This window comes from Dermacentor andersoni, chromosome 7 (assembly GCF_023375885.2).
Source record: "Dermacentor andersoni chromosome 7, qqDerAnde1_hic_scaffold, whole genome shotgun sequence".
Lineage (NCBI taxonomy): Eukaryota > Metazoa > Arthropoda > Arachnida > Ixodida > Ixodidae > Dermacentor > Dermacentor andersoni.
In genome coordinates, this window is record NC_092820.1 from 28,300,104 (window position 1) to 28,323,039 (window position 22,936).

The 22,936-nt window shown below is 47.6% G+C and overlaps 1 protein-coding gene across 1 annotated transcript in view; it reads left to right on the forward strand.

Moving 5' to 3' along the window:
- The window catches only part of LOC126535433 (uncharacterized), a 28,514-nt gene extending 18,735 nt beyond the window's left edge, over positions 1–9,779 (forward strand). Inside the window, exons 5-6 of the mRNA XM_050182311.3 lie at positions 5,075–5,191; positions 7,923–9,779. Coding sequence (XP_050038268.2) covers positions 5,075–5,191; positions 7,923–7,964 — 159 coding nt within the window. The 3' untranslated portion in view covers positions 7,965–9,779. The remainder of the gene's footprint in view (positions 1–5,074; positions 5,192–7,922) is intronic.
- The last annotated feature ends 13,157 nt before the right edge of the window (positions 9,780–22,936 follow it).

A 22,936-nucleotide genomic window follows, 5' to 3' on the forward strand; every position in this document is an offset into this window, starting at 1 on the left:
TTGCGCGTACAGTCGGGTTGCACAAGGTGTGGTGACAATTTGTTGATTGCAGCTTAGTCAAGCTGTAGTATCCACAGCTTTTTCGCCATCTCCCCTTTTTCACAGATGTTTTGTTTGGTGAAAATAAAACACTGACTGAATAGACAATGGATAGCACCATCGATAACATTCAAAATATTTCTGAATCATACAGGTGTGTCCTCTGCCGAGTGATAATGTTTAACATTTAACAAAAGCGGTGACAGGAGAAGGATGAACAAGTACATGTGTCAATATCGCATTCAATCAACCACTTCACTAAAGCTTCGCTTTGCATAGATTCCAACGTGCAGGTTGGAAAAGCATAATTTTGGTTATTTATTTACTATATATGGTAGAATCCCTTTGATATACTTTTCAAGGAACTACAGAAAAAAATGTAACAGCCAGGAAAACATAACAGTGAAGAAGGCTGCAAATCACCACAGCAACACTAGTAAAAACTCAGTCAGCACAATTATTAGGTTCCTCTGAATACATACTGTCGCCAAGGGCAGTGTGTGTGCACATGTGTGACTAATGGACGCTTGCTATGTTCTGTGACAGCGGCCCCTTCCACTCTAGATGTGCTTCACCACAATATCCTGTTTGCTTCGCTGCATAACCCAGCTTTATTGGCGGCGAGGAGTTACGGAGTCTCCATCTATCGGAAGCGCCTCGCTGGCGTAGTATGAGAGATCACGCGGCGCGCTCCTCATAGGTTTTGCTATCAGCGCTCACTGAAAACACAGAAACGTCCGGGAGAGCTCGCGCATAGTAAGTACTTTCGAAACGAGAGATTTTACTGTCTAAATAATAATGTTAGGCAAACTGAAAGCACAGAATCGTTTACAGATGCTATCTCTTTGCCGAATATGTACAGTGAACGCCACTGCACGCGGTCGCCACGATGTAGTCTTCCGAACCGGCTTCTTGTGTGAAAGGTAGGTAAACGCAGAGAGCAAACTATGTGAAATATGTTCTTGCAGTGTTTGTATAACTAAATGGAGCGTAATAGAATGAAGCCTCATTGCAGTCATTGCACAGATTCGCAGCGACCAACTGCGCGTCTGCATGCTTGTCTGCGCACTCTTTCGCTTTCGCCGTGTGCGCGTTTTCACACCGTGCCACGAGCTTTAGGCCGCCGAATATGACCATTTGACAGTATACAAGCAACCATTGTTGCGTGGGCGCTATCAGAGCTGTTCAAAAATAATTTCAATGTAGAGACTTCGATGCCTACAGGGACTGTGATGTGCCGTCGTGACGAATCAGTCTTTTTTTCTTCTAAATTCTCGGACGTTTCAATATTATTTCTTGAGTTGCGTCGCACTGTATGTTTATCGGTGTTCTCAGCGTGTGATTTCCGGCTCCTTCATTTTTGTAATCCTGTGTATTAAATCATCACACAAACATGACCATATGCAATCTTTTTTTTTTTAATTTGCTTCTTACCGCTTCCTTTCCACTTCAGTGAACTTGCCAGTATCTATAGCATCGACAAGTTCTTAGGCGAAACCGTCGTGACATCAGTCGGGCAGTGGACTCGGGCGAGAGTCTCGGTGCGCATTTACCGAACATCGCAGGTCCGGTGCCGTAGCAGAAATCTTCCTCGCGTCTGTTCTTGCTGCATACCAGAGTTGTAGCCGATCACAGTTTGCCGATTTTATGTTTCGCGAGCCATGCTTCACGTAACTTCTTGTCCTGCGGCTACGTGTGAATAAGGCTGACACTGGGGCCCCGTTGCGTATGTTCGGCACTGCGGCACTGAGCAGTAGTCTGCCATGTTGCGCGCCTTCAAAGACAGCCACTACCTATTGTAGTGCTTTCAAGCGTTGTAAAGGAGACACTCAAAGTGGGAATGTCTCTCCACTAAACGAGATCCCCAGCCTACGAGGGAATTTAAACTCTCGTTTTCGGCGCTCTCGAAGCAGCTGACGCGGCCACTATGTCCACGTGATTCCTAAGAGCACGTCATGGCGACGGTGGCGCCAGCTTTTCCAGTAGTGGAGCTTGAGGCCAATTGTGGTGAAGCAGACTAAAGTGAACCGGCGATTATGCAATGGCAGCAAGACCCTTGCCGGCCCCAAAATAAATGTAGCTCGGCGCTGAGTTGATTTGGCCCAGTGTGCATGGTCCCCAATAGATTTTAACTGATGCCTACTTCTTCAGGTGCTTCATCACCTTCTCAGTGCATGTTATCTCCTGTTATGCTTGTCTAGCATGTTGTCTGGCTTGTGCAACTTTGGCTGCTCGCTGGATTGTGTTGCGAGTCATCCATGACTTCCTGTTCCAGGAGTACATCGCAGAAATACTGTTGCAGTTGGTCATGCACCTGGGCATTTGGAACTTCCTTATCATAAGACTGCAGCATCGTGCTACCATCCATATTGGCAGCCGGCAGAACTGTTATACAAACCTTGCTTTGCTTGTTGTGGGTGGTGTGAAGAGTGTTGCAAGAAAGCCTGCCACTGGTCACCGGAGTGCATATGGTCAAATGATGCTTCTTGTGCGATAAATATGTGCCTGTGGCCTAGAGTGTAGAAGTCGGAAACGCCTACTGCACCACCGCTATGTTCAAATGTGTTGCGGGAAAGCCTACTGCCTGTTGTGGGAGGGCACACAGTCTGGGGCTGCGGACTTCAATTTATCCATTTTATGTCCGGCAACATTTGATACAGAAAGTTGAAAATGCATGCGATTTTTTTTTTTCTCTGATATGGGAAAAGTTCTATATAAGCAACAAATCAATATATCCGTGTTCGATCAATCAAGCTTCTACTGTATTTATTTGTTGATATGGTTGCCTCAATAGTGATTTTATGGTCAGTTGAAGATATGCAGTGCATACAAATAAAAAAACACTCATCTGAGGAAGCAATTCTCGCACGTTAACAAATGCCAATTAGAAACTGATAGTCATGAAAGCTACACAAATGCTCAGAACATTGCATTCTAGTCAAAAGTGAGATAGCAGATTGCAGAGAAGTCGCATATGCAACTGAGTAAGACGGGGCAATGACGAAATTTTGACACATAATGGCATTCATTTTCGCCCTTGGCAACAATGTTTGCTCAATACAGAAATGTTTATGAACAGATTGTAGTTGAACTAAGTGTCGCAAGGTGTTGCTGTCTATGCACTCTCTGGTGCTCCAGTACAGTCAAACCCATTTACAACACCTGCCGTGATTGCTCAGTGGCTATGGTGTTGGGCTGCTGACAAGGTAACGGGATCGAATGCCTGCCATGGTGGCCGTATTTCGATGGAGGCAAAATGCGAAAACACATATGTACTTAGATTTAGGTGCATGTTAAAGATACCTAGCTGGTCGAAATTTCCGGAGGCCTCCACTACGGTGTGCCTCATAATCAAAATGGTTTTGGCACGTAAAACCCCATAATAAAAAAATACCATTTATAACAAACTTGATAGTTCCGCAGGAAGTGGTCGTTTTATCAGTAGTTCGTTGTATACGGACTCTCCCTTAAACACGCTAAAAAGTTGACGCTGAAGCTGGCGATGACAGTAACGATTCAGCAACACTAACTGCTAATTTCATTTAGAAATGTGCATCTAAAGAATGAGACGCATCATATAGCTTTTCCAAAAGCGTGCCTGGTTCCAATCTCCCATCATTGCGAAACTGCGAGCACAGGTGCCATTTTTTGAGAGCTTGTGATTTATTCTACTAGCAATGGGACATGGCTGTATTCTGCACACGAGAGCAAAGTATTCTAGCTTGCTGGAAGTGTAAACTACAGAAACCACTGCGGCATGCTGCCATTCTGCGAAGGTGTCAGCATTACGACTCCTTGTCAATTGCACAAGAGCCGTGAAATTACGTTATCTATGTCGCTTCGGGCAAAAAAAGTGCAATGTGCGAAAGGTCAAGTGCTACCACAAACTGTTAGCAATTAGCAACACGTAAATGAAGTGCTGCCGGAACGTGGTCTCCTGATAATGCCGTAGTAACCGTCGATGCTTGCCAGTGGATGCCCCATGCCCTGCTATTCTTGCTGTATGGCTCCTCCCTGGAAACGCACCTTGAAAGCGTGGGACCTTTTTCGTGGTTTTTGAAATCTGCCAGCAGTCTCTCGCTGATCTCGAATGCCGTATCATCATCATTGCCACTGGACTGGAACAGGGCATGCGCTGCTATGTGCCCAGTTCGGTTGCACTTTCATGCTTTGGTACCTTGCGTGCGTCCTCTTTTTTTACTGTGACAGGGTTCGAAACATTTGTTGTATTATTACGGCAATTTAATGAATGTTCATTATATCTGGAAGCAATTTCAATAGGCAGGGTCTGAAAATCGTAAGTGCACTTAAACAGGGTCGTTATAACCTATAGATTGTTATATCTGGGATGGTTATAAGTGGATTCGGCTGTATTTTGAAGCAGCTATTGACGGGCCATAACATGGCCTTTCAACTAGTAACAGTTTGTCGTAACTGACAGTTGAGTGGAGTGAAGAAATGAAGGAACCGGGCTCTCGTTTGCTTTTAACTCAAAATTTCTATTTGAAATTGCTGCCCTTAAGCTTCTCCCACCGACAGCAACAGCCATTTTCGTGTGGCTTGTGTGACATCAAGTGCAAGGGCCACTGCTGTGTCATCTGCTTCAAAAAATTTGGAAATCATGGTGTAACAAGGACATTGCCATTACATTGAGCATGCAATTTCTCCACTGGTGCGATACAAACGGCACAAACCAGAGAACACCTGCAGAAACTATCTCTGGCTTATGCTGTGACGCACATGCGAAAACAAAACTGCTTTTATACTGCACACATTTGACCACACAAAATGCACTTCAATCTGTCAGTGTTGCCAAACTGCTGTACGGTTCAATTGAGATATAAAAAAAAAAATGCTAATTTTGGAAAACGCCAAATGGGTTCAGATATCACCAGCTAGCTGTAGAATGCGTGCTGTTGAACATGCAATGATGAAGCTAGAAAACTTGGTTTCATGACTCCTTTAAACACAACAGAAGACGTCCGCAATGCGCCACATTTGGGTGTCTGAAAGCACAGCTGTGTTTGTTTGGCAGGCACAGCTGGAGTCGTCCGTCCATGAGCTCCGTGCCAGAGTGGCAGAGCACGAGGAGCAGATCAACGCCGCCGAGCTGGACGGCCGCAAGTTACACAACACGCTGCAGGAGCTCAAGGTGCGTTCTGTAACAGGGGCCATATTCACAACCACCTTTAACTTGCGACTTTTGCCCTCTAAACTTTGAAAATTCTGCGAAATGCTGGAGTGCTTCAAAAAGTTACTGCTTCTGTCAAGCACTTCTTGAACATAGTAAAAAAAACTTCGCTTATTTGTCATAGCGGCTTCAGTGAACTTGCGCGCCAAATATTACTGCACTGCATGCAGCAGGGACTTTACAGTCTGGTGTCAAATACAGCAAAAATCGCTTGCTTCCACTTCCACAATGCCATCATTCAGCATTGTCTAAAGCATCTGGACCCACTAATGCTTTTGGCTGATCTTGTGATAGCGAAAGCATTCTCAGTAGTACAAAATTGCTAATTTTTAGGTAAATGAAACATACATATCGCTGCTACCTCAAAAAAAAATAATAAAAACAGGAAAATCATTTAGTCTTTGCACTGCGCGTAGCTGTGCCTGCTTTGTGAGGCCTCTGAGATGGCAGCGAGGTGCTGTGACATTAATCTTTTGACTGGGGCTTGCCCTCTTGGTTTTTGTGCTGTCTAGCTTCCAGCACGATAGCGGAGACGAAAAGAGAAAGCAGGGTGTCGATGCAGTAACTCCACTCGTAGTTCAAGGATTAAAAAAATATTTGCACCCAGAGATTCATCAGGCGACATCCTTTAACAGTGAGATCATTCTATCAGCAGTCAGATAAGTGTTTCAAGGACCATTTATTTGACCCTGACGGGTCAAATTGGGTCAAATTAAAGAAGATATAGAAAAGCAAAGCATCAAAGCTATGTTCGCACCACTGAGCAGCAAGACAACATAGTGAACTTTCTCCAGAACAACTGTGACCACAGTGTCATACGTGTGGAGTGCCTGTTTACTGGATTGCTCATCGAACACAACCTACCTGTTAGCGTCGGCGACTACGTTAGGCCTCTTCTACGGAAAATGTTTCCGAAATGCGACGAGGCGAAGCGTCATGGACGTGGACGCCACTCTGAAACGCAACTCGGAAAAATGCAGAGGTGGCCAACCTGAAATTTATTTCACAGGCATCGCTCTCAAGTTCATTTCCTTATTCAGAGTTTCCCTCAGCTGCAGCCCCAAGATTCCAATGATCTGCTGAAGATTCTTTAGATGCTCTCGAAGCTGAGTTTGCCACACTACAGGCATAGTCTTCAAGAGCATATTCTGAATGAAGGTTGGCACGCAGTGGTCTATGGTTGGAAAAATGAAAAACACTGATGTGAAATATGTTTCATAGTGTTGCTCAGGTGATGCTCGATTTACTCGCGATACTGCATAGCAAGGCAGAGTGTGAGAGGATTTTAGCCCGGCGCGAGAAACTAGAACTGACTTCCGCTCATCAATGTGCAACACAACCCTCCAACACCTACTGCTAGTGAAGGGCCGTCACTCTGGACCATGTTTTGAGCAAAGCTACTCCGACAAATTTTTGAAGTGAGCAAAGTCTGCTATTGCAAGGTCCCTGCAAAAAAGACTCATCGAACACTGCCTGAAAGTTCGACCCCCCCCCCCCGCGTTAGCGCACATAAAAAGTATCCAGATTTTTTTATCTCGCCAGGTTGGCAGGTATGAATGTGCAGATATGTATGTTTTGCTACGTTCTGAGATTATTTCACATCAGCAATGCGCTGTTTTTACAATATCCGAAGCTATAGCAGCGATCTGAAGCTGGAGATGTAGATGTAAACAAATGAACCGCTTTGACAAATCCAACGTTGAAAGGCTGTGCTTGCAGGCTTCTTGAATATGCAAAATGTTAGTGAATGTCTAAAAGGAATACAAAAAGCGATGCCCAAGCACAGACATTAGCGACAACGAACTCCAAGGCAGCGCGTCGGCAGGCGGAACTCGGCGTGCCTTTATTGGCCACACTGTTACCAAAACAGCGCACTTGGGCCTATTAACCCAGCACAGTCAACGGGTGAACGACATGCTGCTCCGGAGAAACCATTAATAATTAATCGCGATCCATGAAATGTGCAACCAACGAACGCTCAACATGGGCGCAGGTACACAAATTAATCGACGAAATCCCCGGCACCCTTCCAAAACGTTTCCAGCGGCGTGCGTCAGAGGGCAGCACAGGAACATGAAAGAGGCGGATTGACGCATTGACTGTACCTTAAGTAACGCCAAGACAGGTGCTGCCACTAATTGAGTCACCACTGGGAATATCATTGGGGTTATGTGCGTGTGTGATCACCGGTGAAGTCAGAATTATCTGGCAAAGGCCAATTTCAGGATCAAGATGAGCTTGGGCCCATGGAATTGTATTGGCGGGCAGCCTGGACCGTCGTTCGGGATCAAATGGCCGAAAAAAATTTGCCAGTGTCTAATTACTGGAATTCTGTTCTACTTGGATTTATCTTGCTAGAAGTTGCAAGTGTAAGCTAAATTTTCCCCCAAAGTTTTGTTTCTTCTGCATTGCTCAATTTATTGGACATCAAAAAATTGCGTTAAACACAGTTGCATTCTTTCTTTTTTGTTCTGGAATTTTTACTGTGAAAGTTGTTGGAAAGTCTGGGAATTTTCAAATACAAGTTTGCTAGAAATCTTCTGTTCGATGCTCCTTTTGCTTTCTGCAACTGTTTGTCATAGCATTGTATTTTGTAGAAGTTTGTGATTGGCATCTGTAAAAATTGTGGTCATTTAAAAAAGGTACATTGTGCATGACAAAAGAATTAATGAACTTTTTTTTCTGCTTACAGGTAAACCAGTGTCACATCGGGACTGCACGGACAAACTTGTAAAAAAAAAGAACCAACAAGGCGGTCAAGATTCATTACTTGCTTTTAAATTTTGTAACTTCATGCTCTGAATCATGAATTTTAACGGCCTTTCTAACTTTTATGACTTGATACTCTGCATGATGAATTTTAATGATTGCATACTGCTTTTCAATGACAGTGCAATCATTTGCACATTTTTTTAAAAATTGTGATGTGCACTGCCATGCTTCAGAAATCTGGCGCTAGAAATGGGGTGTGTGCACTTTGCATTTAATAGCTTCGTTCATATCGGATTTATGTGTTCAGCATGGAAAGGAATACATTGCCTGCCACCTAGCGTGTGACATTGCTGAGCAGCTTGGCAGCATGCAATTTGCCGTTAACTTGTAGCTCAAGCCCATGGGGAAACTGTCTGTAAACGATGGCTGCGTGACGAGTAGATATATTGCGGCAATGGATAATACCCTGGTTAGCAGTTCATGGTGTCTTGCTATTACATAACTATTATGTACAGTTTGTCTGCTTTCTTTTTGCCAGTGTTTTATAGGCATGCAAGCATTCAAATTGCCGCTGTCTCACGAGCTGCAAGATATCCAGGCTTTTGCATTTCACGAGGGCATGAACAGCGACTTGTCATGTACAATGTAAAATTCCTCGAAGTATGCGTTTTAGCATGGTATACATGTTGTACTGACAATAACATAAATCCTTTTGCTGCTGTACCCTGAAAGTGGGTCTCAAAGTGGCACACCTTACTGGCCTCTTCTTTGGGCACAACAGCCGGCAGTTTGTGTTCCATTTTGGTTGTCGGGCCACGTTGGCGATTTCCCATAAATGTGTCATGCGAACATCTTGTGTCATTTGTAGAAGCTTAGATCTGCCCTCCAATGGCACTGGGGCTGCTGCCCCATTGTGAAGAATATTTTACCTTTGTTTTATCGTGGAAAAATTTTAATGTGGACTGGATTAAAACTTCCTAGCCTAGTTCGCCGCGTGGCTAATTCTGCACTCCACATTATGCATCTCTGTGGGGCACATAATTAGCCACAGGGCGAACTAGGCCTGTAAGTTATTGACCGGATGAAAATGGTGCAGAAGATGGCGTGGTTACCGCTTCATGTTAGTGACCACACGTGGCATTGAAGTGCAAGAAGGCAGACCAGCATGCATCAGCGCCAACTTCCAACAAAATTTCATTGAGCTAAATAACGCAGTTGTGTACAAGATTGCCACTACAAATGTGAAAAAAAGCAACCATCAAAACATGCGCAACTTGACACTACTGCACGACGCATGAAGCATTCATACCCAAGAACGACTCATTTAGCAGTATGGGGAATAGTTGCCATGCTAACGTGCATACAGTGCATACGTTGAATTCTTGTGGCCAGTTTGATTTCACTTGTGCATTTGCATGTCTTTTGCCTTAAACATTTGTGCTGTTGTGATTGCTCTTTATTTGCTTGTTTTGAGGAGTGCTTTTTAAAGGTGCCATAAGTGGTTATTGTGGAGACTTCGAAGATGCGCTTGTCACAAATTTTCATTACTTCAAGTCTTAAAATAATTACTGTACGTACTTCCATCTGGATCGAAACCATGTAATACCATTCTTACTTGGTGCTGGCAGCACGGATTCCAATTGCTACAGCACTGTACATTTTTTGCCTTGGTTAGTCTTCGTTTGTAAGCATCATTGTTGGCATTTCCATGAATTTTTCTGCTGGAATGTTCAGAATACTGTAGATTATCGTTTGAAAGCTGCATGCCACTGAATTTGTTCAGGATAACTTCTGCATTTTTGCTATTTAAATAAAATGTAAAGAAACTTTGAGCAAACGGAATGTGTGCAAATTCTTTATCTGCCAAACATTAATTGGCAATATAGTGACTTAACAACATTTAGGCACCCTTTTCATGTCACTGTTGTTGCGTTACTGCACAAATGATGGCAAAGTAGCTGTCTGTTTAAATACACTAGAATCTGGCAATTGAGACTCCCAGAAGACGAAGTTTGAATACACCAAGAGATACTCTCGGGGCTATTCTTTTTCGGAAATACCGTATTTACTCGCATAATGCTCGCACTCGCAGGTCCGGTGCCGAACGTTATGTTATCTGATTTCATCACCTGACGCGAATGGTGTAGAACTTTGTGGAAGGCACGCGGGTCCGAACGATTAGTCTGGAACATTCGACGACTGCTCTATAAAAGCCGACGCGCTTGACCCGCTGATCAGATTTTCGACGATCGCCGACTGTGTTCGCCGCTATCGTTGTGCTTTAAGTGTAGCCTGTTTTGTGGGCACAGGTTCGCCCAATAAAAGCTAGTTTTGTCTTTCACAGTACTGCTACTGTGTTCTTTAACGTCACTACCACGTGACATCTGGTGGAGGTGCTTGTGCGTTCATGTACAGAACGCCCCCGCAAAGTTGATCCAAGCCCGAAGCCCGAGGACAAAACCAACGTCGCCCAAGACCAGCGTGCTAGCCGCCGACTGCAAGGACTGCCCCCAGAGCACGGACTTCTACCTGAGACGAACAGGAAGATTGCCACCAAGTCCACCCCAATGGCAGCCCCAGCATCCCCCGTCGTGCTGCAGCAGCCCAGGGAGCCCCCCACGTTCCGCGGTTCAACATTCGAGGACCCGGAAACCTGGCTCGAGACGTACGAGAGGGTCGCTGCATTTAACAGCTGGAACAGCGACGACAAACTGCGACATGTCTTCTTCGCATTGGAAGACTCTGCCAGGACGTGGTTCGAGAACAGAGAAGCCATCTTAACGACCTGGGACCTTTTCGGAAGCGGCTTCCTGCAGACATTAACAAGCGTCGTACGCCGAGAACGAGCCCAAGCACTACTAGAAACCCGAGTGCAGCTGCCTAACGAGACCACCGCGATTTTTACAGAAGAAATGAGCCGCCTATTCCGCCACGCCGACCCGGAAATGTCCGAGGAAAAGGAAGTCCGGCTACTAATGCGTGGTGTAAAGGAGGAACTTTTCGCCGGTATGGTACGAAGCCCACCGAAGACCGTCGACGAGTTTCTTCGCGAGGCCACTAGCATCGAGAAGACACTCGAGATGCGAAACCGGCAATTCGACCGCCGCACGAACGCGACAAACTACGCCGGAGTTCAGTCACTGGCCACCGACGACCTACGCGAGACTATCCGAGCTGTCGTGCGGGAGGAGCTACAAAAGCTGTTCCCATCATCACAGCCTCAAGTGGCTTCGATTGCGGACGCCGTGCGTAAGGAACTCCAACAACAACTTGGAGTAGCCCCTGAATCGCCGCAGCCTGGGCCGCAAGCGATGACCTACGCCGCCGTCGCACGCCGTCAAGGTCCCCCTCCGCGACCGCGCCAGGGCCCTGTCAGGCCGCAATTCCGTCGTCCGCCGCCGCCGCCGCCGCCGCCACCCGCACGACCACCCGTCGCCCAGCGCAGCTACCCGAGGAAGACAGACGTTTGGCGCGCTCCTGACCACCGCCCGCTCTGCTACCACTGCGGGGAAGCCGGCCATGTGTACCGCCGATGCTCATACCGGGAGATCAGACTGCGAGGTTTCGCCGTTAACGCGCCGCGACCACAGATTGGCGAACGACCTCGCGATATCGCCGACTACCTCGCCGCCACTCAGTGGAGCCCTCGACGAGCTTCCCGTTCGCCGTCACCAGGCCGCTACCTGTTGCCGCAGCGCCGACAACCCAAATCCGGAAAACTAAAAGCAGCAACCGATGGAGGTGCGGTTGCTGTTCATCGAACTGACGAAGATCTTCCGCCGCCGACGAAGACAACGAAGCAACCATCCCGATGACCTAATGACGACACGCCGCCGCCCCGACGAAGTCGGGAAGCCAAGACTACACCGACGAAAGACGACTTGACGACGCGACGTTCAAGCTTCAGTTCAACACGACGCAGCCGTGATCCGACGCCAAGACCCAACTGCAACGCCTGACAAAGAACCACCGACCTCGACGTGCTTCTCGACGGCCACGCAGTTACCGCCTTAGTGGACACAGGGGCTGATTACTCCGTTATGAGTGGACACATCGCCGCCCAGTTGAAGAAGGTTAAGACTGCATGGGAAGGCCCTCAAATTCGCACCGCTGGAGGACACCTCATCACGCCGACTGGAATCTGCACGGCAAGAATAACCATTCATGACCGGACTTACCCTGCCACTTTCGTTATCCTCCAACAGTGTTCACGAGACGTCATTCTCGGTATGGACTTCCTGAACCAACACGGCGCAATCATCGACCTGAAGTCACAGTCAATAACTCTGTCGGAAGATAAAGCTATACCGCCGGAGAGCCCTCGTAGTCACCACGCCTTGAGTGTGCTCGAAGATCAAGTGAGCATCCCGCCTCACTCCAGCATTGTTATTTTGGTCGGCACCGAAACACCCGCTGACGTAGAACGCGTCATCGAAGGCGACCAACGTCTACTGCTGGACCGTGAAATTTGCGTCGCAAGAGGGATCGCTCGACTGCACGGAGGAAACACAAAGGTGTTGCTGACAAACTTCAGCCAGGAGTTCAAGCACATCAACAAGGGCACGACGATCGCATACATCGAGGAAATTCAGGAAACCAGCGATGCGTTTGTCCTCTCGGATTCTGTCGCATCTTCCCCGACGACCGTAGTTCCCGAGCCAGACTTCGACATAAATCTAAGGCTCCCCGCGATTAAGCAGCAACAGCTCAGAAGTCTGCTTCGACGATACAAAGGCTGTTTTTCGACGTCATCGAGGATTCGACAAACACCAGTCGCAAAGCATCTCATAATAACCGAAGAGTGCGCTCGACCACTACGCCAGAGCCCTTACCGAGTTTCGACGCGGGAACGTGAAGCTATAAGAGAACAAGTCGACGAAATGCTGCGCGATGACATCATCCAGCCGTCGAAAAGCCCGTGGGCATCCCCTGTTGTCCTGGTAAAGAGAAAGGACGGAACCCTACGTTTCTGTGTCGATTATCGTCGACTGAACAAGATCACGAAGAAGGATGTATACCCCCTCCCACGGATAGACGACGCATTGGATCGGCTCTGCAGCGCTAAATACTTTTCGTCGATGGACCTCAAGTCTGGCTATTGGCAAATAGAAGTTGACGAAAGAGATTGCGAAAAGACCGCCTTCATCACCCCAGACGGCCTCTACGAGTTCAAGGTTATGCCATTTGGACTGTGCTCGGCGCCTGCAACGTTCCAGCGCGTGATGGACACGGTTTTAGCAGGATTGAAGTGGCAGACCTGTCTCGTTTACTTGGATGACGTCGTTGTCTTCGCCGGAAATTTCGACGATCACCTTAGGCGGCTTGCAACAGTACTCGAGGCCATCAAGTCATCAGGCCTCACTCTGAAGCCAGAAAAGTGCCGCTTCGCCTATGATGAGCTTCTGTTCCTAGGCCACGTCATCAGCAAGTCTGGAGTCTGCCCCGACCCGCAGAAGACAGCTGCCATCGCAAAGTTCCCGCAGCCCACCGACAAGAAGGCAGTGCGTAGATTTCTTGGCATGTGTGCCTACTACAGGCGATTTGTCAAGGACTTTTCACGCATTGCTGAGCCGCTGACACAGCTAACTAAATGTGACATCGAGTTCAAGTGGAAACGCCGCAGGCCGACGCATTTCAAGAACTCAAACGACGCATGCAGTCGCCGCCTGTACTTGCGCACTTCGACGAGCACGCCGATACCGAAATCCACACTGACGCCAGTAGCCTAGGCCTCGGTGCCGTCCTAGTCCAGAGAAAAGATGGACATGAACACGTGATAGCTTACGCTAGCCGGTCGTTGTCAAAAGCGGAAGGCAATTATTCCACAACGGAAAAGGAATGCCTCGCCATCGTTTGGGCTACAGCGAAATTTCGCCCCTACCTATATGGCAGGCCATTCAGAGTGGTCAGCGACCATCACGCGTTGTGTTGGCTAGCTAACTTAAAGGACCCTTCAGGACGGCTGGCACGGTGGAGCCTCAGACTACAAGAATACGACATCACTGTAACATACAAGTCCGGACGAAAACACTCAGATGCCGATTGTCTATCACGCGCCCCCATTGACCCGCCGCCGCAAGATAACGAGGATGACTACGCCTTCCTTGGAATAATAAGCGCGGAAGACTTCGCCGATCAACAACGAGGGGACCCGGAGCTAAAAGCCCTTGTCGAGTATTTGGAAGGGCGCACCGACGTTGTCCCTAGGGCATTTAAGCGTGGATTATCTTCGTTCACGCTTCAAAACAACCTACTCGTGAAGAAAAACTTCTCACCAGTCCGTGCCAACTACCTTCTTGTTGTTCCGTCGGCGCTGCGTCCAGAAGTACTGCATGCCTTACGCGACGATCCAACTGCTGGGCACCTCGGATTCTCCCGGACGCTGTCGAGGATACATGAAAGGTATTACTGGCCGCGTCTGACCGCCGACGTCGCCCGTTACGTCAAGACATGCCCAGACTGTGAACGACGCAAGACACCACCGACAAGGCCAGCAGGGTTACTACAGCCGATCGAACCTCCTCGTCGACCATTCGAGCAGATTGGGATGGATTTGTTGGGGCCGTTTCCGACGTCAACATCCGCGAATAAGTGGATCGTCGTGGCGACGGACTATCTCACCAGCTTCGCTGAAACAAAAGCTCTACCGAAAGGCAGCGCAGCCGAGGTGGCGAAATTTTTCGTCGAGAAGATCCTGCTGCGACATGGCGCCCCAGAAGTCCTCATCACCGACAGAGGAACGGCTTTTACAGCAGAGCTCACCCAAGCCATTCTGCAATATAGCCAGACAAGCCACAGGACGACAACTGCCTACCATCCGCAAACGAATGGTCTCGCGGAGCGCCTGAATAAGACCCTCGCCGACATGCTAGCGATGTACGTCGACGTCGAGCACAAGACGTGGGACGCGGTCCTGCCGTATGTAACATTCGACGACTGCTCTATAAAAGCCGATGCGCTTGACCCGCTGATCAGATTTTCGACGATCGCCGACTGTGTTCGCCGCTATCGTTGTGCTTTAAGTGTAGCCTGTTTTGTGGGCACAGGTTCGCCCAATAAAAGCTAGTTTTGTCTTTCACAGTACTGCTACTGTGTTCTTTAACGTCACTACCACGTGACATTATGGTCATTTTTTCCCTATCCGCTCAGCCATTCTAAACAAGAAAAGTTTATACACAATTAGTTTATACACAGACCGTAACTAAACCACAGGTATCGTTGGTAAGCAAAGTATATTTGTTCGGTGACATTTTCTGCAGCCCTGCTATTGAGCTTTCCTTCCTTCCTTTTCAGCTGTGCAGGTTCATTAAGAAGTGATGATACAGTTTGACAATTTTAATCATTGAAAGACTTAGCGAAACCTTTTTCGGGTTGTTTTTTCTTGGTTTCAGACTCTGCACATTGCATTTTAAGGCGTGTTTTCTGTGTTTGTTGCTTTTTCTTTATGGGTAGGGCATGTGAACATTTTTACACCATGTCAAGTATGTGGTGCCATAGACTGTTCTTAGATGAAGTCTTGCCCTTTCATTCTGTACAATATGATGTCGGTTTTTTGTGTCCAAGGCCGTTTTACAGCGTGATTGTAGCATTTTGCCAAGTTTTGCCTCTGTCACCCAAGCTTGAAAGATTGCTACCCACTGGTGGTGACATGACACCTGTCACGTTTCTTTTTCAATAAAAGGAAGTCTGTCACTTATCCTGTGCACTGGTTGCCTTTTGTCTCTGAATTGCAATTTGTTGCCTATATTTGCTCTTTTGTTGCATTTCAGATTAGGAATGGCTATCATAATTGACATTTAACCATATTGCACACAATGTGGATGATATGTAATCGCAATATATGGCCACCATAAATACAACAGAAGTTAATATTCAAGAATAGTGCCTTTGCATGGTGATGCAGCCATGAATTGTGGCTATAAGGTACCAGCGCTGCAGATAGCACTGCTTGTGCAGAATATAGTGCAGCTCTACTACTCTCAAACATCGTTTTTATCTGCATTTGTATAGCTCCAGTTTCTGTGAACAACACACATCTGGTGGAAGGGTGGCTTGCACCTGCAGTTGGGTCCAATGAATAGCCAAATTTCTGCCCGTTTTCATGTTATTAGCATATTAGTAAAGGCAGCCGTTTTTATAGTAGCCTGTTTGCCCAGTGTAGAAGCCGCTGCAGGGTGTCAGGATCTCATACACATCTTCAGCTTTGCAGGGGACACAGCATCTGGCACCTAGTTTGTCACAGGCCATGTATTCGGGGCAAGTTGAGTTCACTCACTAGCAAAGGGAGAACCAAGGTTGACGGATATGAAGTAAACCGCCTGTATAATCAGTGGCCTTCATTTCGTGTGACATATGTGGTTATAGCGACCCGCGTTTTAAGCACTTCTTGTCCAGCAGCGGTCGTTTGCTTTTTGAAACACTCGGGATAGCTTTCAGCAAGCTGGACAGGAATAACACTGAAAAACCAGCAGATGTTAATTGTCGCACTTATCATGCAAATCTTCGTACAATATGATGAGGGCGTAAATAAATGAGGGTGTTCCTCAAGGCCTTATAGCACGTGTCACGAGTTTGGAGCAACATGATGTATAGCACTTTTTTGATCGCATGCTATAGGTTTAGCAGATGTGGCCATGGTTGAAGTGCAGTGCAAGGTCAAGAAAACAGAGATCTATGAGCAGCACCCTGGTAAGGAGACTGGGAAAACTAGTGGGAAGCCTGTTGAACATCTGGTTGACCCACTTGCTGGCTCCACGAGGCAAAGTATGGTAAAGAGAAGGAAGTCATCAACACATCAGAAGTTTTTACATATAAACACTGTGCTAAGGTCATAAGATGCCAACAAGTCTTAGTGCGCAGGTTATGCACGACCAACTACATATGCCTTCTGTTCGGACATTGCTCATTGTAACTAACAAGGATGGAGTGGACAAAAAAAGAACAGCAGCTCCATTAATTTAGTTTTACTGGTATCGACAGTGTTTTGTAAGCGTACATTGCAATACTCCCCAATGCCTTCTTGGGTGACATCAGGAAAGACCAGCTTGAGGCAAGGGGTAATAGACGTCTTTACAAGCTGGAGAGCACATTGTGTCCAAAAAGTAGGCACTTCACAGGGGCAATGGAGAAGGAACAGGTTACTAACAGTGGGCAAAGACAAGCTACTAAACACCCAACACTGTTGTCATATAACGACCTCTGAAACAATCCCTCTTAAAGAGGAAATCATCTTTGTGTATCCATAAAGAGGGCAGATGGGCAAAGCCCCTTCAGAAATGCTGCCACCTTCAAAAGCCTATTTTGCACATCCTGAATGCTTCCTTCTTAAGACTTTGCTGGGTGCAAGCATTCTACTGTCCAAAAGCTGTCATTGAGAGCACTGTTGGTTTGGTGGCAATAAAGTTCAGAAGCAATTGCAACAAACCTCCCTTCCTAGTTGGCCTGGATGCTCACGGTGCTTATGAAGCAGCACCATGAGGCAAGCAAGGTGAATGGATGCCTCCAAGCCCTTGTTTGTTTATCACACTGTTCTGTTAGTAACAACCATGAGACTTGAAACCAGCAAGCTCAAGCTCAGCACTCTCATGGTTACTGCGGAGGATTCATAAAAAGCACAAAAACAGAAAACTCAAGGGAAAGGATAAAGCACCATTTAACACTTAGTATTGCTACAGCCCACCCCCTTCTTTTATTTTGGCTGGTCGTGCTACATCTTTTTACTATATATATGCATGAACTTAGGTGATGTTCGCAATCAGTGTCCAATATTTACACTATGTGCTGGTTCAATGATGTTCGAAACACTGCAATGGAAGCTTCAAGTAGAAAAGGTGCCTGGAAGAAAAAAAAAAAGCTGTGCTGCAACCATCTTGGCAACATCTTGTCCCCTTAATAAAAATTGTGCTTTCATATCAACTTGAGCCCTCCAGTTTAGAGTAAAGTACCAGTGCACTTATGAACAATGAATCAATTCTCAAAGAGCATGTGCAGTCCAGCCAAAATCAGGGGCAAGAATCCGCATTGTGCTCCTGCACTGAAGGTGAATAACACGTACCATAATGGCGAATGTGCTTTAGAAAGCTTCATTGCAATATTAATTTGTAATGTACAAAGAATTGTCAATGAAGCTTACCACGAGCACAGATGCACTTGCAAATTATGTCACAATTGAAAGCAATGAGCACAGTGTAAACCTATGTGCCCTTTCCACTCTTAGTATGCTTTACTGCACAATGCTTATTTACACCCCTGTATTGCGGTGTAGCAAGCTACAAAAGAAACGTTGCATAATTAGGCTTTTTACGATTATCTTTCTCGCAATACACTATTATTTCGCGGTGAAGCCTAAGCAATGTACTGCGGTGAAGCATACTAAAAGTGAAAAGGGGCCACTGTCACTGGACATAATAAGAGTTCTTAAATTATACACTCGCGCACCCGCCGCCTCTCAGGTCACCTAAGTGGACATACTATGCTGGCTGATAGTGGCCCCCTCCCACTTCTAGTATGCTTCACCGCGTAACTAAGCTGTACTGCGGCGAAGAAGCCGTACATTTGTATTGAGTGAATAAAGAAATGGTTTTTACAACAGTACAGAAATAAACGCGCACCATGCATCATTCTACCACACGAAAGAGCGTCGCAACATACGGTAGCCGATTCACACAGGCCGTGTAGCCCACTTATCAGTCGTAAAAGGTATTATGGGTAAATCAAAATTTCAGACACACATATGTGTTCATGTTTACGTTCGCACTCCTTGCGTAATAAGACTCCCAGAACTTCCACAATAGAAAGTAATTTACAACACACACACGCGAAGAACACTATGTCTCGTTTTCAACTCGGCCGTCATGCAAATGACATATAGCGCGGAAAAACGTGAACATGCTGTGTGTTAGCGTCGTAAACTTCATACTAGGCAAGGAGCTAGCACACCACAATCCCGCGACAGCCGCTAATGAGACCAAGACGGGAGCACATGTCTGTGGACACCCAAACGGAGCCACTCTGCTCCTCCGCCACCCCCACTGCATGGCTGCATCACTCGTTTCAAGCACAGCACACCAAACGCACATTCAGCGCTGAACAGTGGGCGGTCGACGCAGTTGCATTTACATGACTCGATGTCCGTTAAGCAAAGTCGGACACGGCGACGCCACATCGCGGTTCGCAGAACTTCGCTGCCGAGGCGCTAGGCCACTTCGATATTTCAATTGTCACCACCGCCGGGTTCTCAAGACAGCACGGGTCACACAACGCAGATTCTGTAGTGCCAGAGCTCATCGAGGCCAAAGCCGCATTGCCGCACCGCCACTACTCACGGCTTTCCGCCAAGTAACACAGAACCTGCAACCAACACAGAAGCAACGCACGCACAATTACATGAGCATGACCACCCGCTCCTCGTGTAAGCCGGTCGCCCTCTCCGCGGCGTCGATACCCGTCGCCACCTCCGGAAAACTAGCCAGCGCGCCCGTTGGAGGTGAGGTCGCTGGACAATCTTCGATATCGACAGAGATACCTCCAACCATTTGTATGTTTAAGAATAAGGTGTTTGTATTAATTGACGGGCTTTCATCCATGGCCTTAGTGGACACGGGAGCAACCGTTTCAGTGATGAGTCTTGCGTTTAAAAGCCTCCTAGGACGAAAGGTGATGTTTCGCTGGGACCGTGCCGATACGTTTCGCGGAGTGAGTGGGGAGTTGTATCCTGTGGGCGTGTGTAATGTAGACGTTACCTTGGGTGGTCAAATATTTAACGCGGAGTTCGCTGTTCTACCTCATTCTACGCATGACGTAATCCTGGGTCTTGATTTTTTGAAACTGTGTGGTGCCACCGTCGACTGCAAAACGGGTGAAATCAGTGTAGGTACGAGCTTTGCTGCGGCGTTTATGGAAGCCCCACCGTATTGTGAAAGTGTGCTTTGTGTATCCCGGATACAGCAACGTGTGTTTCAGTCGCCTGTTTCCCCACCACCGACGGAACGTTTGACGCTACCGTGGAGCCCGTTCACCTGAGTTGTATCAAGAGGAATGTACTGATACCGTATTGCACGCTGTCAGTTGTTCAGGGACGCACCAACTTGTGGGCCGTAAACTGTTCGAGTGAACCTGCAATACTACCACAGGGTCTGAAACTTGCCGCCTACCATGAAGATCACGTGCTGTCGCTCGCCATTCTTACAGAGGCCCTTGATTCTGCGGATGAGCGCCATTTCGCTAATGTCTGCCCTGCGGCGCACTCCTCATTTCTGACTATGGTAAACAAGTCGCTCAGCACTAAGCAGCGTCACGAAGTGGCGAATATTCTGCTAAAACATGCCCGACTGTTTGACTTCTTCCAGCAAGAGGGACCACCATTGTTTCCTCCTTCTCGTATACACCATCGCATCGATGCGGGATCTGCCCAACCGCTGCGACAGAAACCATACAGAGTCTCACCGTCGGAACGCAAGGTGATCAATGACCAAGTCCACAAAATGCTAAATAAGAATGTAATCCAAGAATCCTGTAGTCCGTGGGCAGCGCCAGTGATCCTGGTTAGAAAGAAAGATGGTACATGGCGATTTTGTGTTGACTACCGCCGCCTCAACACCATCACTAAAAAGGACGTATATCCTCTTCCGCGTATTGATGATGCTATCGACTGCCTCTCATCAGCGTCTTACTTTTCGTCTGTTGACTTGAGGTCGGGGTACTGGCAGATTCCTATGCACGAGGCAGACAAGGAGAAAACGGCATTTGTAACACCAGATGGACTTTTTGAATTTAATGTGATGCCGTTCGGGCTCTGTAATGCGCCTGCAACTTTCGAGCGCTTCATGGACAACATCCTGCGTGGTTTGAAGTGGGAAGTATGCATGTGCTATCTAGATGATGTAGTGATTTTCGGGCGCACGTTCAGTGAGCACAACGCACGTCTCGATCTTGTGCTAGACTGCTTGGGCAAAGCGGGTTTGGTGCTCAACTCGAAGAAGTGTCATTTTGGAGAGCGCCAAACACTCGTTCTGGGACACCTAGTGGATAAGGACGGTATACGGCCTGATCCAGCGAAGACTGCTACGGTGGAAGCCTTCAAGCAACCTCGCCATGTAAAAGAGCTACGCAGTTTCCTAGGGCTTTGCTCGTACTTCCGCCGGTTTATTCGTGGATTTGCCAACATCGCGTATCCGCTGACATGCCTCCTCCAGAAGGGCGTTCCCTTTGAATGGACTCCTGAATGTGAAGCTAGTTTTCGTGAGCTGAAGTCTCGTCTGACGTCTCATCCCATTCTCCGACACTTCGACCATGCGGCTCCCACAGAAGTTCATACGGACGCTAGCGGTATTGGCATCGGCGCCGTCCTTATTCAGCGCGTCGACACCAAAGAACACGTCGTCGCCTATGCGAGTCGTTCTTTAAGTAAGTCCGAGCGTAACTACACCGTTACAGAGCAAGAATGTCTTGCAGTTATTTTCGCAGTACAGCGCTTCCGGTCGTACCTGTACGGGCGCCCCTTCACTGTGGTGACAGACCATCATTCTCTCTGCTGGCTGGTTAATCTCCGTGATCCGTCGGGCCGGCTTGCGCGTTGGACACTCCGTTTACAGGAATATAACTTTACCGTTTCTTATAAAAGCGGCCGCCGACACGCCGACGCTGACTGCCTCTCGCGCATGCCGCTTCCAACGACGGACTGCGACGCGGACAACTTCGACTGCTATATCGCATCACTGGAGCCGGGATTTCCTGATATAAATACCTTCAAGGTCGAGCAACAAAAAGACAAAACTTTAGAACCACTGCTCATTACTGCAAGGCAATCAGCACCATCCACTCGTTTCTGTGTTCGTGATGGGGTTCTTTACAAAAAGAACTATTCTACTACAGGCCCACGATATCTTCTGGTGGTCCCGGAGAGTCTCCGTGTCTCCGTCTTGCGCGCTATGCATGACGATCCAACATCTGGACATTTGGGTTCTGCGCGAACTCTCTACCGCCTCCAAGAAAGGTTCTACTGGCCTAAAATGCGCCAGACGACCGCCCAGTATGTGTCCAGCTGCAGCGAGTGTCAACGTTATAAGCGTCCGACGAGTGCTCCTCCTGGTCAACTCCATCCAGTGCCACCCCCCAGCTCTCCCTTTGAGCAAGTTGGCATCGACCTCCTCGGTCCTATCCCGCGTTCATCCGATGGGAATCGCTGGATTATCGTGTGTGCCGATCACTTGACACGCTACTGTGAGACAGCTGCAATACTATCGGCTACTGCAACCGAAGTGTGTATTTTTCTGCTGCGTTTTGTCATTCTCCGACATGGACCTCCCAGAGTCATCATCAGCGATCGTGGGCGGCAGTTCACTGCAGACGTGGTCGAAGAGATGCTTCGTCTATGTGCTTCAAGGTTTCGACATTCCACCCCGTATCATCCCCAAACAAATGGCCTTACGGAACGCACGAACAGAACTCTTACTAACATGCTGTCCATGTATGTCGAGTCAGATCATAAGAACTGGGACAGCGTGCTACCTTTCATTACGTACGCATTTAACACCTCAAAGCATGAAGTTACGGGCTACAGTCCCTTCTTTCTTCTCTACGCTCGTCCGCCTCGTTATACACTAGACACTATCTTCCCGTTTTCCAGCCACGATAATCTTTCTATATCAGAGACAGTCTGTCTTGCTGAAGAAGCCCGACGACTTGCTTCGTTACGCACTCTTGTTTCACAAGACCGCTCGAAGGCACGCTGCGACCGCCGACGCCGACACGTGATATATGACCCTGGTGATTTAGTGTTGCTCTGGAAACCAACCAGGAAACGTGGACTATGTGAAAAACTGTTGGCCCACTATGTTGGACCCTATGTTATTACGGAGCGCATCAGCGGATTAACCTACCGCATAGCACGTCTCACATCAAATGGCCGACGGTCAGCAAAGACTGAACTTTCGCATGTCGCCCGTTTAAAGCCCTTTATTTCTCGACAGCCTGTTTGACTTGCCCGGCGGGCTT